The 18963-nt window shown below is 36.7% G+C and overlaps 1 protein-coding gene across 2 annotated transcripts; it reads right to left on the bottom strand.

Annotated features, from left to right (window-relative positions):
- Positions 1–632: 632 nt before the first annotated feature.
- On the bottom strand, positions 633–17959 carry GSPT1 (G1 to S phase transition 1). 2 transcript variants are annotated; one of them, XM_004692120.2, is made up of 14 exons: positions 17921–17959; positions 17758–17799; positions 16821–17048; positions 15876–15909; positions 14103–14180; positions 13182–13362; positions 12501–12655; positions 12211–12351; positions 11116–11209; positions 10284–10364; positions 6041–6214; positions 5126–5215; positions 4807–4975; positions 633–3222 (listed from the first exon to the last, which is right to left on the bottom strand). In XM_004692120.2, exons 2-14 carry the CDS (start codon positions 17777–17779, stop codon positions 3170–3172), a joined length of 1500 nt encoding a protein of 499 aa, XP_004692177.1. In that variant the 5' UTR covers positions 17780–17799; positions 17921–17959; the 3' UTR covers positions 633–3169. The 2 variants fall into 2 exon arrangements, with proteins under 2 accessions (XP_004692177.1, XP_004692178.1); XM_004692121.2 differs by having other exon boundaries at positions 16821–17045; positions 17921–17957.
- Positions 17960–18963: the final 1004 nt, after the last annotated feature.

Genomic DNA, 18963 nt, shown 5'->3' with positions numbered 1-18963 from the left:
ATCAAAGCTATAGATTTTCAGAAAGGGCTTCAAGGTTGAAGGTAGCCATATGTTAAAAGCTATTATAAAAACTTGATCTGTTTCTTGACTACCTTAATTCTCTACCCAAAGCAATGAAGCTATCATCCATGAAGCAGCAGTCCATAAGGAAGTCCATGCCAATGAGGAAAGGTTCTAGAGTGCTGTCATGTGGAACAGCCATCAAAGGACATGAGGAATTAGTCGTGACTAGTGTTCCTGAAGATTGCCAGGGAGGATGGTAGGTTTTTTTTTTCAAGTTCAGCATGGGGTCATTTTTGCCCATGGGGTCACCTTTTTCTTGGGTTGCAAAACTGCATCTTGTTGAAAAACTCAAAATATCTGCAACTTCAGTTGAGAGGATACCAGTAATGGCTTGCTTGCATCATATTCAAAGTCCATCCCACATTGTAAAAGCAGTTCTTAAAGTTTATGGGAACAGGTAATTATGAATTTCCTCTTGTTACAGTGAACTTATACAAAACTTTCACATTGTTATTACATATTTTGAGACTTTCAATTCAAAACAAAGACATATACATAGGCTTGATTCATCAAGAACACTATTTGTCACTTCATGGTAATACAGCTTACATCCATCTCTTTTGGTTTGATTTTACATAGACTTTCACTGGATCATTTTGTTTTGCAATTAAAAACAGGAAATATCCCCTCACCCACACTAAAACTGGCAATTATTTCACTTCCTTTAAATTCAGTTCATTAATTTAAAAAACTAAGCATGAAAATTATAGAAAGAATATATGACTATATATTCTTTAATATATATAACCAATGTGAAAAGATGCAAAGAAAATTCTGAACCTAACATCTGCTAAAAGTAGAGGGGAAAAATGCTTTGGACATAGATTCTAAATATGAACCCAATTGCCATATTTTGCATTTACCACATACACTTGCCCTTTGAAGATGACAAAATGACAGCATAGTGATCTATTGATCTTTAAAGATCTAACATCTCTATGCACTGCCATTTCAGGTCGGGTATGTTAATTTCTTTGTCCAAATTAGCTAGCCAGTACATCTAATTGAGTTTAAAATACACCCCCTTGACTGAGAATACATCCCAAGGAATTTCAAAGCCCAAAACAGTGTTGGTTAATTTATCAATGAGATGTCTTTTAGTCTATTTCCACAGAAGTGCAAGAAGCCAGTGAAATTTTAATTTTACAATTACATTTGTAGGTTACCTTTCCCTCCCCTAATGAAGTAGGCCCTTCACAATTGATAGCCATGTGGTTTAAGAGTCTTGGCAACGTGCACATAATATTCTCAAAGTGAAATATTTTAATAGCAAACATAGCCAATTTTTAAAATATGTTCAACCTGAAAATGGAGATCTTTGGAAATAATTTCAAGACTCTTGAGCTTTTAAGGACTCAATAAAATCCAAGCAATTTCTAGTATTTTTATTAACTTAGAAACACAAAACGTTACTGAGTACTAGTCAGAGCTCCTCTATTTCCCAGAAAAATAAAAGCCCAGAGATTACAGACTTAATAAAATTTAAGTTGCATGCAATTTAATAGTCACGAGTATAGTCATAGGAAGCTACAGGACAGTAACTTTGGTTTGTCCATAAGATGTGGCCTCATTTGTGAAACAAATGGGATTCTATAGTAAGAAAATAGGACTACATTTTTTGTTTTGTTACTGGAAGCAGTCTGACTAGGCTTTTCTTTTCTGAGCAAGAAGACTATAGAGAAAGGAATTGTCATACATTTACAAAATAATCTTATTTTGAGATAAACCACAATCTGAGAGAACCCCAGTCTTGGATAAATGGCAACACCCAATAAGGAAGCTTTCTATTATCAACCCAGAAATTCTCTCAGTTCCCATTTATTCTCATCTCATTAGAATTTCAGAGTTATGATAGTTGTAGCAGAATATCAGTTGACAATCTAAAAACCACCACAATGCTTTGTGGTTCATCCAAATCATAGTTTAGCCAATTTCAACTTTACACAAGAAAAGTCAATTTCAACTAATGAAAATGTACACTGTGCTTGATTCTACTTATCACTGTTAAACTTTAGTCTGTGCAGATTCTGATGTTTCTAAAATATATGTTCACTTAATAGCTGGGTGAGCTTTAGCTTCACCAGCAGTGGTCTTCCAACCTTTAAAATTACTGATACAAATAGTAAACTGAGTAATTTGTAGAACTGGCACTTGCAATTGATAAGCTTTTCATACTAGATGCATGCAGCTCTTATAAATACTAAAGGTGTGTTTGCCACATCTCAACATGCTTTCTTTGTTGTAAATTCCACTAATTTAACAAGTCAATGAAATTTTTTGTAGGGGTCTAATTTCATTATCTTTACTTTGTAAGACATTTTGCTGTTCTTTTACTTCAAACCAACTGTATTTAAGAATCATGTTTGAATATAAATTGGCATAAAATAACTGATAGACCTAATAAAGCAGTGTCGCAGTTGCATCAAGGTATTAACTGTATGTATGCATTAACCATCAAAAGAACAGGTCAAAACTACTTTCCTTTAATACAAACTTGAACATTGTTTGTAAATGCCTCATTTAAAGTAGTGGACAGGGAGAGTTTAGAAAAGTCCAAGTAATAAAATGTATTCAATTACTTGGTAAAGTTAAAAAGCTAATGCAACAACGTTACATCCAGATAAAAAACATTATTCAAAAGCAATTCAAATACCGAAAAGGGTTTCAAATCGAATATTTTATTAACATGGTAGTTGTTTTTGAAACATGTGCACACACAACACACTCGCACACTCAGAATGATCTGCCTGGGGGTAGGGGCAGAGAGTCTAAGTATGTCTAAGGGGAAAATGAAAATAAAATTTCTGTAGGTTTTCATTATTGTAGGCAATTATGTCCACATCACTTATAAAGCTATTGCCAAATCTGTCCAAGGAAGCAGGGTGTGAAGGTGGAAGGCAGAAAAAAAATCTCGGGAAAAATTCAACAGTGGCATAGCAGAGCTCTCAATATGAGAAAGCTGACATAATGTGGACTTTTTGCTGTGAATTTTTGCAAAATATGGGGAGAGGTTTTGTCAATGGGCAGAAAATAAGAGAAGGCGGTGTGAAGTAGGCTTTTGCAGTCAATTTTCCTCACAGTATTGTGCAGGGTCATCAAGAAAATCTTAGTCTTTCTCTGGAACCAGTTTCAGAACTTTTCCAATTGCAATGGTCTTACCTAGAAATGAAATTTTTTAAAGAAACCTTTTCAGTAGTTAACAGGAAAGCAAGGCTTACTAAAGCTTATTTTAAATAATATGTCTTACAATGCAAATTACAGATTAACTGCTCTACCACCAAAGGCATGGTTGCTGATGAGGTAGCCTTAATAAGTAGGTCTTTTTTGCAGGGAACTAAAAAGAAGACATACACTTTCCTAATTTCAAAAACGTAAGTAAAATGTGCAGTTATCCATAACTCTGTAGAATAGTATTTGACAATAAAAAGGAATCACAATTCATGGATTTAATTGCCATCAATGACACTGTTGAGCCTCAGAAATGCTAGGTGAAACAATCCAGACACTAAAGGCCACAGATCCTATTTATCTTACTTATGTGGCATGTCCACACACAAATAGGGTACACCTGGGTGGCTGCTTGGACTGGAGATAGGCATGGGTGATGACAGTCCCCAGGTTAAGGGTTTCTGTTTAGATGCTCTAATATTCTAAAATAGCACTTTGTAAACATACTAAAATTAATTAAATCATACACTCTGTATCAATTACATGCTATGTAAATCGCCTCATAACTATTAAGAAGGGATCCCAGTCCTATTAGAAGCTACAAAACCCACCAGGAGCCTTGAAACATCTAAAAACTAGGCTACTCTCACAAATGATTCTGGGGCGCAGAATCCAAACTGATTTCTTTACTTGTGTCTACTTGATTTTACTAGCTAAAATGGTAACATTCTCTGCTAACAAGTGATAGTGGAAAAAAACCCAGTCACTTCACTATCACTAAGAAGAATTTTAAACTAAGTGCGGATGCTGTACGCACCATTGTATTCCCACTGCTTACCTAGCACAGTTCCTGACATTCAGCAGATGCCTTTTTTTTTTTTTCTGAATAGAATTGGAACATGAAGGATTTCGACGAAATTGTAAAATTCTATGTAAGTTTTCCAGCCTTAAAATACTCGCAACTATCCAGATAAATGTACAATGAATGTCATTTTGTTTTCATGGTACTGAAGACTACAAGGCTCCCGGACAGGAGAGTCACAAAGGTACTGACTGCCCAAGAGGTAGGCAAAAGAACATAACACCGACACCTGAAAACCTAGGCGTTCAAAACATGGTCAATCTAGGTACCCATTTGTTCCTCCCACCCCATCAAATGGCAGCCAGTATTTGTCATATCTAGTTTTAAGATGTTTTCTTTTGACTACAAAAAATGATGGCTAGATGGGAGACTTGCACGGGAAAAACTTGCTGCAAGGATTAAGCTCTTCAAGATAGGCTTCAGGCATACACGTACGAAGGATTCATAGAGAAGTCTTACTTAGTAAACAAACGGTTCGCAAAGGCCTCAACTTAGAGACACAAAAATTCACACCCTTAGTATCTGATCTAGAACATTAATGCTAAAATGCAGGGTCAGTTCTGTGTGCTGTTCAGTTCAAAACATTGCCATCTGAGCATATTACGGCACATATGTGTGCTATATTTAAGTGATGAAGATCAACACCAAAGCTAATGCAGAGTGGGCATACTGTTAGTTTAGCAGAGTGGGCATACTGTTAGTTTAGAGCTTACCCTCATCCCTTAAGGTAAACCGACCCATCTGAGGGAAGTCCTTAAAGGTCTCAAGGCAGATGGTTCCCGCTGTTCTTAAACGTGCAATGCATACTTGATCTTGTTTCACGAAACGGGGCCGAGTCTTACTTTTTTCTCCTGATTTTTTGTCTACCAAGCAGATTAAGGCCTGCCCAAGAAGAAAGGGTAGATGATCAGAAAAATGTCAAGTGAGAGAACCTTTAAGAACAGAAATTCAAGTAAGAGTATCACTATTGCTATCAGATTTTATCAAGATAAAATAGTCCCCAAACAAAACCCCAATTATCTTAAAACTCACTGTTATTTCGACTTCCTCAATACAGGTATGAATATGAAGCACCGCATTATAACCCGGGCAGATGATGGATTTGTGCTCTATAATCACTATCTGTCAAACAAAAAATTCATAGCTTTATCCCTGGGGTAAAAAGAATCAAACGCTCTGAAGTGCCAAATGGTAAAAGAATATGTAAGTCATCATCTTAGTGTATCAACTTATTTTTGTGTTAGAAGTCATAGGTAAAGTTACCTGGTTTTTGAACATGAACTATGATTTCCTTCCCCAACATTCAGTCAAACTTTAAAAGTACTTTCTCTCTGGAAAGCCTTTCCGCTGTACTCCAGGGAGTTGTGTTAATCATCAGCCTACATGGTACTATTTGATATCTTTCTAGATGTAAACTTATGATACTTTTATCCATTTGTCCATAGCTAAGGTTCACTAAGAGTAAACAACCATGGATCCATCATATTCTAACTTGGTCAGTGGAAATCCTTTGTCTAAGAACTCAAAAGTTCTGTGTCCTACACCAGTTCTTTACTGTCATTCTGGAGAGATCAGTTTGCTTAGAACATGGAAAAAGTACATGCTTTACTGTAAATAAACAAGACAAACCATGATTTTCAAGGCAGCTGTGCTCTACTTAAAGACATTTTGAGTGAAATTATATATATATATAAATAATGTGTGTACATATATATAATGTATATATACATAGATGCATGTGTGTATACAGATCAACAGGAAATAAAAAATTAAAAGGAACTTGTAAAGGAACACTGCCTTCCCAGTAAGAACTTAAAACATTGAAGACCCGTGTGTGCACTAAAGTATTTGTTGTTTCAGTTTCCCTTGGACATACAATGGCATGTTACCAATAGTCAGAACAAAATAACTTGAAATTCTGACTTACAACTACTGTAACTGGTTTACCTGTGCATCAAATGTGCGTCCCGAATGACAAAGATTATTAGGATCACAAAGTATGAATCCTGGAAGAATCTCTTCCTCTTCAATTCCTTTCAGTCTGATTTTGAGATTTTCACCTGGAGCTACAGAATCAGTTTCTACATCATCAGAAAGGATTCCAAGGACTTCCACATTGTGCTTAAAAAGAAACCAAGATTGGAGGTTTTCTCACACTACATTACAAAACATAATATGACCGCAACTGTTCACTGGTGAAGACTTGGCAAGCCACATTTGTATGATATGAACTTAATGAAAATCACATCCGAGAATTATCAGCTAGGCTTGGTCATCTTTTAACTACTACCTTATAATTTTTAAATACAATTCAGCATAGGGCACTTCCCTGGTGGTGCAAGGAGTTAAGCTTCAGCACCATCAAGCTATCTGTAGCCACTGCACTGCAAGACTGATCCCCGGCCAAGGAGCTGACCCACATGGCTCAGCAGGCCTCTCCTGACTGGCCTACTGCTCCCCTCAGCCATGTATTTCAGTCAGTTTGCCTGTTCTGCTTCCCACACTGCCACTAGTGAATCCTTTCCTCCCACTCCGCCCCCAGCTCTTGTACACATAAAGTAAATCTTTAAAAAATAGTATGAATGCATCTTTTTTACTTTTTCTAATTAAAGCATTAAAGTTAACATTTGGATTTTACAGATATAACTTTGTTATGGAACACCAAGATTTGATAGACTTAATTTTCATTACTTAGCAATCCTCAAATACCTGAAGAGTGTATCTCTCCAAAGTTATTTGAATACTTAGGTTTAAAGAGCAAACCGACTACAGTAGATGCAGTTTCCTCTTGGTCATAAATTGTTCTGGAAGTAGACAGTGGTGATGGTTGTGCAATACGGTGACTGTATTAAATATCACTATGGTGTATTTTTCATATATTTCACACAATAGTTTTGTATGAAATATATTGATGGGGTATATTGTTTAAAGCTAATACCCACAGGTTTTTCCATTCCTGCCCCTGGGGATAAGTCAGATAATTAAAATAACCAGAAAACCAAGCACTCTTCAAGTAGATAAAAGGTAAGAGTCTAGCATCTATTCCATATTAGAATTCTACAATCACTTACTAAGCTCTAGTTATTTACTGCCCCCCACCTCCCATAACTGGTTTTCTTTCCCCAAAGGCAGCTTATGCCTTAGTGATACCTTTCTGTTGAAATTCAGTCCAAGAACTGAAGCCAAGCTTTTGTCAAAGTGTTTATGGCACTGGGACAAGGGGGTAGAAACTGACATTCTACCATATACAAACCAAACAAGTACTGGTGTAATGGGTTTAAAAGTGCAGCACTGCAAGTAAGACACAGCAGCTTCAGTGGGAGTTTGATCCCCGGCCTGGGAGCTGAACCACATGGCGCGGCAGGCCTCTCCTGACCCGCCCGCTGCTCCCCTCAGCAGTGTACTTCGTCCATCTGCCTGTCTGCTCCCCACTCTGTCCTTGGTGAATCCTCTCACTGTCCCTACACTTCTGGCCTGTACCCCAGTTCTGTAGGCATAATAAATAAAAAAACCTGAGAATTGGTAAGGAGGAGGGGTAGCACCTATAGAGGGTATCTGCAGCTGTAGTCACAGTGCCATCTTGTCGGAGGTACCCGGTGTAGTTCAGACAGGACTGACCCAAGTCTATGGTGTGTTTTGACATATTCCAGTAACATTACCTTTAGGGTTATACTCACGTACCAGATAACCTCAGAAATGGGCCACAAAAACAGGATGAAAAGCTACCTCGCATGAAATAGATGCAAGTTTAATCATCTCCATTTTTCTATTTCTGTACACAAACTCAAAACCACTGATTTTGTAACTATCAGGACAATATTCAGACATTTCATCACACACTGATAGTTTCTGGTACTTCTACATGGCTTCTTTTTCGGGTAGAGGAGTGAATCAGACTGCCAAGGACTCTTAAGAACCAAGAGTTTACAAGTCACCAACCTAGCTAAGTTTACATATTTATCTGCGCCACAGGCACCACAGGACAATTTCAAGTAAGTCATAATTTATAATTTTGCTCATTAAAAAACTTAATATTGCAGCCGAATTTGAACACAATTTTTTTTTGTCTTAGCCATTTTCAAATGTCAGTTGGGTAGAATCAAATACATTCATACTGTAGGGAAAAGCAATGTTCAAAATGCTGTATTCACCTCACAAACTGCAACTATCCATTAAACAAACTCCCTATTCTCCTTTCACCAACCCTAGGGCCACTGCTATCTCCAGGAATTTGACTAGGCTATACCACAAGTAAGTGGGATCTGTTGGAATCTGTCCTGTAACTGCTTATCAGCATAATTTCCTCAGGATTCATCGATGTATTCATCCACTCATCTTCAGGACAGCCAGGTTGCTTTCACCTCTTGGCTGTTGTGAATAGTGTTGCTATGACATGGGCATAAAAACATCTCAAAGACTTTTCAACTCTTAAGTATATACCCAACCCAAGTAGAACTGCTGGGTCATTAGATTATCCTGTTTAATTTTTTGAGGTTCTGTCTTTATCTGCCCTAAGCAAAGCCAATTCACCGTATCCCACTAACTTTTGTATTACCTGTTTTTTGTTAGTAGTCATCCTTACGGTTTTGATGTGTCATCTCCCTGGTTTTGATATGCATTTTCCTAGTGATTATCTCTTCCAATGTATCTTTTAAGGCTTGATATCTTTTCATGTGCTTGTGGCCATCTGTATATATCATTTGTATAGGTCTGTGTTGAATTATTCTTCACATTTTGGTCTTACCAGATTTTATGGTCTGCAGTAATCTTCTCCCATGGGTTGTTTACCCATTTTAGTTCACTGTTTAAGGTTTACTTACCTAACTATGGGTATGCTGCATCTACATGATTGGCAGAATACTGCAGCTTCAGAGGAAACAGCCACTTGGCTTGTAACCAGTGACGTGTACCTGCCGTGCCTATAGGGAGAGCCCCTCACCATGTCTACATGTTCAGTAAATTGCTCCTTTCTTTCTATTAAAGGACTCGTAACCTGAAATTCACTTCTCAAGCTTTGGCACCGTGTGCTAGCAGCGTGTGCTTGTAGTGCACACAGCCATCACCGTGCTCTAGTCCCAGCTGCCCCCCCAGCCTCGGAAGCCCAGTACTGATTAAGATTCACTCTCCATTTCTCTCCCCTCAGCTCTGGCAACAACCAACACCTGCTCTTTCCTTCTCCATGAGTGACAGGCACTTGTGACTGCTCTACAGAAAACAACTGAACCAAGGATTCAAACTGACCATTATCTTCATTCAACTGTTAATGACCTACCACAAAATATAATTTGTTAGGTACCAATTACACCTAAACACTACACTGATAATGGGTATTATTTTAAATTCACTGGGCTCATCTAGCAAAATATGTTCGAAGTTTCTGATGAGTCAGGTCTTTTTCTTAAGAAGCCCAAACAGTTTCCTAGTAATGTGTCATCTGCCCATATCAGCAGCTGAGCAGTCAAAAATAACACAAAGGTATAATTCACAGAGGTTTAGCACACATCATTTTTAATAAAACCCTCCTCAGTGATGAGAAAATTATAGTAAGGTAAAAAGAGTAAAGAAAAGATCTATTTATAGGATCCAACAAAAATACATGCAAAAAAAAAAAAGAAGGAAACCTGAGTTCTCACCCCAGGCTCACTAATTTCTTGTATTGACAAACACAAATCACCTAACCATTCCAGATTCTAATTACTTGTCTGTAAAATTACAGAGTTGAAGCTCTCTAATGCGTATTTTAATTTAAACACAATTCTAATAAAGATCCCTTCCCATTTGTCACCTAACAATTATAGCACCAACTTATGCTTTCGTTTTTTTTTTAAAAGATTTATTTATACATGTAGGAACTAGGGTAAAGGTCGGAGTTGCAGGGTAGGGGCGGTGAGAGGATTCACCAGTGGTGAGGGGAGCAACAGGAACTTCAGGAGAGTTCTGCTACCGTGTGAGTCACCTCCTCCCTGTTCAGAGATGGAACTCAGGCCATAGAGGTAATACTTCTGTGACTTAACCTCTTGGCCACCAGGGAGGTGCTCCTTTTAAAATTTGGTACTTCACATTAATCCTGGATTTTTTTAATGTTAAGTTTCTTCTCATAGAAATCCAAGCTCTTGAAAAATCCTTGCTGGTTCCTTGCTAGTATTTTCATGAAGAAAGTCTAAATGGGTAGCACACTACTAATTCTTACCTTGTTTGGCATCATCACAAGCTGCTGGCCTTTACAGATAGATCCCGATTCCAGCTTTCCCAGGACCACAGTGCCCATGTCCTGATTAAGTTTAAAATAAAAAAAAAAACAAGTCTCATATTTGTATTACTACTTTATAGTAGTTCAGCAACCCAAAGTGGAACCATGCAGGTTGTGTGCATAAAGGAAAACCATTAGCTCAAGTACAAGAATGCTCACTAAAGCATTTATCTTAACACAGGCTAGGTAACACTAGGTAATGGTTGTGTCATAAGCATAAGTACAATTATGAAACTAAATATGCCTAATACTTGGGTAAAAAATATGGTACAGGTGACAGCACAGATTTGTTCAAATTCAGGACTTTTTCACCTAAGCCTGTTTCTTCCTATATATAATTCAAAAAACAGTGTGTTCAAATATTTTAGCATGGCATTAATGAAAGAATTATTTAATGGAAACCAAAGACTACATACCAGTACTGCAAAATTTTAAAATCAAGTTCAAAATGAAGTTAAAACTACTGAAGCTTTTTTACAGATCAGCACTTACAGACTGCTGGTGGCAGTACAGTTAGTATTAAATATTTATCAGTATCTGTCAAATGCTCAAATTCTTTGAGTTGAGCAGTTTCACTTGTATGAGTTTCTCTCACTCACTGGGAAACAGGTGAAATAAACTATTGGATGAAAAAAGTAGGTCTATGCCACCAAGTAAGATAGCCATTAATAAAGTGACCTCTAAGTTGTTGTTACTAAAGTTGTTTGTATAATTTGAAACAAAAGCAGTATTTCACCGCCCATAAACCCAGTTTCTTAGACAATTTGCATACCTTGTACTTATCCACAATTGGAAGCCTGATTGGTCCATCAACTGATCTATTGAAGTTTGGCAAATTATCCAGATATGGAATAAATGGTAATCCACTAAGAATATAACAATATTAAAGAGTCAACATAAATATCAAAACATTAAGTGACATAACTACAAAAAACTGTAGCCATAACAGTATTTTCATTCTACACAGGTAACAGTCCCATCAATTTATTAATCTTGTTTACTTCTATTCCACAGAAAACTAAAAAATGAAAATTATACTATAATGGACCTTTATTTCCTTATAAATTCACTGTCTTAGAAAAGGATTTTATAGCAAATAGCCCACACATTGTAATAAAATGACTGTGCTTTACTTAATTTTTATAGGCTTTCCAGTTTGGAAATTAGGACACAATAAAATTTCCCCTTTCAAGCTACAGTATATAGATTAGGAGATGTTTCTCAAATACCAATGTATCCCAAATTGACTGTAGATCCAATGCAATCTCTATTAATACCCCAACTGCCTTATTCACAAAAATGGAGAAAATGATCCTAATGTTAGATAGAATTTTAAGGGACCCTGAACAGCCAAACAACGCTGGGGTAAAAGAGGTGGGGGACCAACCAAGAAAATCGAACTTACATCTCACAAGATTTGAAAACTGACAAAGCTATAGCAATCAAGACTTTACCTTACTAAAATATTAATGCCAAATTAAATGCACACTTAAATGTACCTAAAATTGAGAGCTAAGACTCTAACATGCTTAGTAGAAAATAAAAGTCACTTAACTTTTTGTGATTGGACTAGGCCATGTTATCCCAAATAAATGCCAGAAACACAATCAATAGAAAAAAACTTAGACTGGATTTCATCAAATTATGGCCTTTTGTATTTTAAGGAGCCTCAACAACTATGAATAGAAGGAAATACTTGCACATTTCGTATTTGATAAGGGACTGTTATCCAGTATATAAAGCATTCTTACAACTCAAAAAAGACAACCCAATTTTTAAAATGGGCAAAGGTCCTGCTATTTTTAATGCCGAGTTTACAGTCACTATTAAGATAAACACTTTTTTTAAGGGTAAGAAGGTTATTTACCTGTACCAGGGACAGAAGTCTGACTGCTCTTTAAGGTTTGCTCCCGTCAGGCCTGAGCAGGGCATAAAGTGAATGTCCTTTTTGGGATTGAAGCCAACTTTTTTCAAAAATGGCACAAGTTTTTCTTTACATTCTTCGTATCTATGAACATTTATAATTAATTACAATGTAAAGCAACTGAACTGAATCATCATTAAACAAATTAAGGTTTAAAAAATACACATAGTAACAAAAGCATCATTTATTCCACTAACAAGTCTACTGAAAAAAAAAGTAAAGATAAAACTTACCTCTCATTGCTCCAATTCACAGTTGGATCGTCCATCTTATTGATCAACACAATTAAGTGTTTGACACCTGCCGTCTTTGCCAACATTGCATGTTCTCTTGTCTGTCCTCCTTTCTCAAACCCAGTCTCAAACTCCCCCTTCCTGGCAGAGATAACCTATCCCAAAAAATGAAAGTGTGCTCTTACCTATCCGGGTATACAGCCTTCCAGCAGGTAAAACATTTTTCAGTTTAATCACAAGCTTTTGTAACAGAAGCAAGTGAGAACAGTATACATGGTTTTTGACTGTCACAGACAGTATCTAAATAAATGATTTAAAATTCAGCAAATGTTTCTTTGATTCTCAATCTTTCAAAACACTAGTAGGTCTGTATATTTTCAGTCCAAACATGTTTAGTGCAAGTACACTGACACCTCCAATAATAAAATGAGTGAAGTCCTAAAGAAAACAGATTGCTTACTGGATGCTAAGGTCTGACACAGTTAATAGCAGAAAGATAGAGAAAACCTGAAACACGTCCTAAGTAAATCAAACCCTGAGTATCTCTTTACAGGCGAGTGGGACAACAGTAAAAATTGTGACTATGTTTACTAATAGTTCACATCCTAAATTCAAATTCAAATATTTAAAATGTGACAGCTCTAACAATTACAAGGGTGAATTGGAAATATCTTTTCTTACCAGTACAGCCAGATCAGCTTGAGAAGCACCACCAATCATATTCGGAACAAAACTCTTATGGCCAGGTGCATCTAGAATTGTGAAATGCTTCTTTTCGGTTTCAAAATAGGCACGACCCACTTCTACTGTTTTACCTTTGTCTCGTTCTTCCTGATTTGTGTCTAATGCCCAAGACAGGTACCTGAAATAATTTAAAAACAATATTGATAAGAACATGAGCTTTAAGGTAGTCTGCTATCATTAAAGCTGGTACAACATCCAGTTTATGCCCATCACACAGAATTTAAATCATGATCAGGGTATGAATGTTTTGTATTGCTGGATTTAAGCACTTGGAGCTTTTAGACATGTCCATAGTTAAGTACTTATTCTATGAGTAAACGTTTATGAAAATAAGTGGACAACATAGAAATGCTGCATAGCGCCAATGTGAATGTTAAATAAGTTTCTTTATATTTCACTGTTTTTTTTTTTTTATATATGCATACAAGAACTGGGTTTATTTATATATGCATACAAGAACTGGGGTGTAGGCCATAGGTGCAGGGAGTGAATGGATTCACCACAGACCAAGTGAGAAGTAGAATGAGCAAATATACTTAAATATACTCCTGAGCGGAGCAGCAGGTGAGGTCTGCTGGGCTGGGTGGGTCAGCTCCCTGGCCGGGGATTGAACTCATGCTACAGTGCTGCAATAGCTTCATACTGCTGCAATTTAACCCCTTGCACCACTAGGGAGGCCCCCAATTTTCTTTATGTGAATTATGAAGTCATTCCAACTGGCTTTCTGAGGTGAAGAGAAAATTCCCTTTGTTATGGCATGACACCATGTTAGACCTCAAGACTTGTATTTTAGAAGACTACAAAAGTATAAAAGGGACAGTCTTTTCTAAAATGTAATTTAGTAGCTTAAGAATTTACCAAGTTTCTCTGTTTTTTTCTTTAGCTTCTCTTTCGTATTTCTCAAGTGTCCTTTTGTCAACCATTCCAGTCAAATACCTGAAAATGTTTAAAAATAAACACTCATTCACAAATTGCTCATAGGAAAACCTAAAAATAAAATAAGGAAAATGTTACAGCTCTTGAGAGCAATTTCAACTCCAGAGAACAGCTATTTTTAAGTAAAGATCTCCATGCTAACATCATAGAGTTTCCATAGGAAAGCTAGTTCCCTTAAAGGTGGGGGTATATGTAATTTTATAGCGAAGAATTCTTAGAGACAGCACCTTAACCAAATAATCATGGCTACTATCACCAGTAATAAGTGAAACATAATGATACTGACATCATGTACACCAAGAAGATGCTCTGAGAAGAGCACAACATTCTGTAATATTCTTGCTCAAAATGCATAAACTCAACCTATTAAAAACAGTCAAACCTAAATTCACCCGTAAGTGAAATAAATAGCGTCCATCAAATCACAAACTTCACAAAAGAAAAAGACAAGATTGGAGGAGACTGAGAGATAACTAAATACAATGTGGACGCTAAGTGGACCTCTAGAACTTTCATTGGTGGAAAAACTCATGAAATTCAAACAAGACTAGTTTAAACATATCTACACAATGTTAATGTTAGCTTTTTAATTTTATAATTACATGTGGTTTTATATAGAGACATTTAACATTAGAATAGGCTGAATGAAAGTTATACAGGAACTCTGTTTTTGCAATCTTTCTATAAAGCTAATATTTTAGGATAAAATGTTTTAAGCAAATTAATTCCAACAGTGTTGTCCAGCGAATTAAGTCATTTTACTACACTTCAATTTTTAATAGTTTTAAGTTACTGTCAAAGTGAGATTATAATGTTAAAGTAATTCCCTAGTAGTGCCTGTTTCTTTTGACTCAATCCAAATCAGAGTCCACTGATTCCTCATTTTGATCTCTACCACATGCTTCTAATCTTTTGAGAATAGGTAGAATTCCCGTGAAATGCCAATGAAACTTGCAGCCCATAAACAAAAAGTGTATTCTACAAAAACACAATAGCAAATAAGTTTCCACTTCCATCCAAAGAATTTTAGTTAAGGATCTCACCAATTCTGTTTGAAAAGTAATCGGCAAGATTACCAACTAACATCACAAAATAAGACCACGACATGCCCTCTAGGTCCTCTGATGACACAATTTAACGAAATGATTCTAATTTAGAAGGTATTAAAGTCAGAACCTTTTAATTAAAAAGTTTATAATACTAGAATACATCAACTAAGGCCAACTTGGGGTTTTCATACCTAGATAGCCTCTCAGATATGGTAAAAATTTTCTTAGTATGTCAATAAGGTTATACCAATCTTTGACTAAATCCACAAAATTCAAGAAGTTAACGAGTGAGGAAAACTCAGTTTTCTCCATGCACCAGACACAAGAGGTTTTCATTCCTAATAAAAGTGTACTTAAATCAGACTAAGGTATCCTATCATCTAGGGCTCTATATTCTTTTCTTAAAATAAAAACAAAAACCTAAAGCATTTATTTTTGTTCCATGACTCTTTACGGTGATATTAACCGGGAAGGCCTAAAGAATACAATTCCATTGCAAAAATTACTTAACATCAGCCATCCCCTATAGTTAATGCCATCTTTTTATAATTTCTAACTTGAAAGGCCTGTTTTATAACTTTGTATGAATGTTTACAATGTTGAGATTCAATCACATTAGTTGTTATTTAATAAAAAATAAACTTACATTATCTGTCCTCCAATTGTAGACTTGCCAGCATCTAAAAGTAACAATATAAACAACAGGCAAAACCAGATGTAAAAAAGCAATAGAAACACACTTAAAGGTACTATAGTGTAAACATTCAAGTCTTGCAAAAGTAACAGAAATGAGGGCCCTGTTTAGTTACCTTCTACCTTATAAAATAAAGCTAAGATTCTCTGCAGCTCAACAGTGATATAGAATAACTGATAAAAGTAATTTTTTACCACATTGCTCTCTGATGTTCAGGGAAAAAGGCCCCAAGAAAATAAATGAGCCAAGGGGGCCTGAGAGAAGAAAAGTAGCTACAGAGTTGTGAACTGCACTTAGACTTTCTTTTACTTTCAGCAAATATAGGTAGCCTTCACATATTTTAACCGAATTCTTCCTACTATACAGGTAAAACAGTATAGCATATTCAGTGGAAGGCAAGAGAGCACATAATTTTATTTTCTCCCCACAATTCTGGGAATAAAGCAGATAGTAAGAGAATATCTGACTAAATTAAAGTTGGTCTTGCTTTGTATTTTATACTAAACCAGCAATCTGATAAACACCTAGAAGTTACTCCAAATTACTATTTCTCACATTACACTAATGTAAACCTTCTAAAGTTAACCCCATAAAATTGACAAATTAATTCACACACACAGAGTAGGCACATTTGTAGAGTATTAGTTACATACAAATATACTGAAGCTTATTTCCTTAGTTTTCATGCCATAACAAAACTGTTAATCTGCCCTTCTTTCAAGATTAAAGTGTTTGCAATTTTTGCCAGCTAAAAATATCAAGCAAATTAGAAGTCAAGACGTTTTAGATGAACTCAGGTCAATCTCACTAAACATCTCCAGGAGCTACAGGCGATGCCCTATGTCTGATGGACACACAATGTTGGGGTTTCGTGTCAGGGCTAAGAGCACGGCTTACCTACATGCCCGATGAACACTACATTTACATGTTCTTTTTTAGGAGCACCTGGTGGTGCAACCACAGATTTAGGTTTTGGTATTTCCTCCTCCTCCTCCATCACTTCCTGGGCACCTTCCTCTGGAGGCCTCCCATCTCCCGAGGAACTGCCTCCCGGCTCTGCTTCACTGATTTCGTCTTTGTGCTCCCATGATTCTTCTGGAGACATTTCTGTCTCTCCATTTTCTACTGAAACAAGACACTGTAATTTATTATTTTGAAAAATATTTATAATCTGTATTTAAAACACATTCTCCACTCACATAAATGGATCTTTGCAGATAGCCTGCCATTTCCTAACATCTAGTGACATTTTAGTAAAAAATCTTTTTTAAACAAAAGCAGTGTAGCTTTTCCCTGCTGTTATCAGAGCTGACCCACAGACTACCCAAGATTGCTATTTGAATGGAGCTTCACTTTCATCAGGACAAACAAGATGAACAGGAGATCTAACATTGCTAGCAGCCCAGTTGTTCCAGGGTCAAGCTGCCCTGGCAGAGGTAAAAATAGGGAAAGTTTAAAATCAGAATACAGGAAAAGTATGAAAGCTTTGAGGTCTTTTCTTTTTCTTCACAAGTTATGTATAAAATTTTGGCAGCATTTACTAATCACATGGAAATATGAGTAATAAAGTTACAAAAAGGAAGGAAAATTTTCACAAGGTAAATGGGACAAGTGCAACTGTTTAAGCTTACATCAGCATCTCTCCATTTAATTCTTTATAGATGCTAAATTTATCTTGGTAACACTGATGTCCAGTCAGTCTTCTTTCTAAATCCTAGTTGTACGGACTGTCTGTTTTAAACACAGGCGTTACAATAATCATCACACCTACAATGGCACCTTATTTCTTCAAAGTTTCATATTACTGTATTAATATGGTCAGAAATTTTCTTACCAACAGGCTCTGAAAGTTCCATGCTAACAGCTGAATGTGAACCTAGACAAGAAATTGAGATATAGTACACATGTATAAAACAGTATCTTACACACACACCCTATTTTTACACATCATAACGTTTTCACTTAGATGTTCAAAGAGTCATAACATGGAAAATTACCTTCACACAATAATGACTGTTCTTCTTGAGAAACTTCTCCAGGCGCTGTTTAATAAAAATAAATTCTATTAAAAATTAAGGCTATACATCCATTTTACTTATCTTAAGTAAAAAGCAGCCCAGCATAGATCTAATTAGTAATATTTAGTCAGAGCAAATGCCCAGTGCTTCTCATTCTCTCTTGGTAACTCTAAAGAGGGCTGTGATCCTGTAGTCATGGAGCATCAAGATTTTTAATTAATTATATGTGATACCAATAAAAAAAAAAAAGCATGTTGTATAAAGCCCCGACATGCATATAGGCCTTTAAAAACTCAGGATAGGCCCTCCCTGGTGGCGCCAGCGGATTAAAGCACTGTACTAAGAAGCTCAAGCCACTTCCACATGAGTTTGATCCCCGCCTGCCCCGGAGGTGACCACATGGCGCGGCAGACCTCTCCTGACCGCCCGCTGCTTTGCTCAGCAGTGTACTTCTTGATCTGCCTGTTCTGTTCCCCACTCTGTCCCTGGTGAATTCTCTCACCCTCCGCATCTCTGGCCTGTACCCCAGTTCTGTATGAATAAAATAAATAAATCTTTAAAAAAAAAAAAAACACCTCAGGAGAGGTAATTATAACACCAATTTTGTCCTACACAGGAATTCCAAGCTCAAGAGACAATCCATTTTCCACAGTGGTCACATTGCAAATCCACTTATGACATCACTGGAAGCGATATGAAAATATATACATCAGTCTATTTTCTATATTTGATAAGCCTAAATGATACAATATGAAAGTGTTCTGGCTTCAAAACACATTCAGTAAGATGAAGTCACATGAATCCGACACTGCAGGTAAGAAGGAATAATGGGGGCCCTCCTTGGTGGCGCAGTGGGTGAAAGGGCAGCACTAGGAAGCTAGCCACAGTGCTTCAGGGTTGATCCCCAGCCACGCAGGTGACCTACACAGCATAGCAGTCCTTGCCTGTCTCCCCATTGCTCCCCTCAGCAGTGTACTCTGTCAGTCTACCTGTTCTGCTCCCCACTGTTTCTGATGGATCCT

The sequence above is a fragment of the Condylura cristata genome, unplaced genomic scaffold (genome assembly GCF_000260355.1).
Source record: "Condylura cristata isolate star-nosed mole 26May11 unplaced genomic scaffold, ConCri1.0 scaffold00032, whole genome shotgun sequence".
NCBI classification, from domain to species: domain Eukaryota; kingdom Metazoa; phylum Chordata; class Mammalia; order Eulipotyphla; family Talpidae; genus Condylura; species Condylura cristata.
Note: the sequence above shows the minus strand (reverse complement) of the source record. Positions and strands in the feature narration are given on the sequence as shown.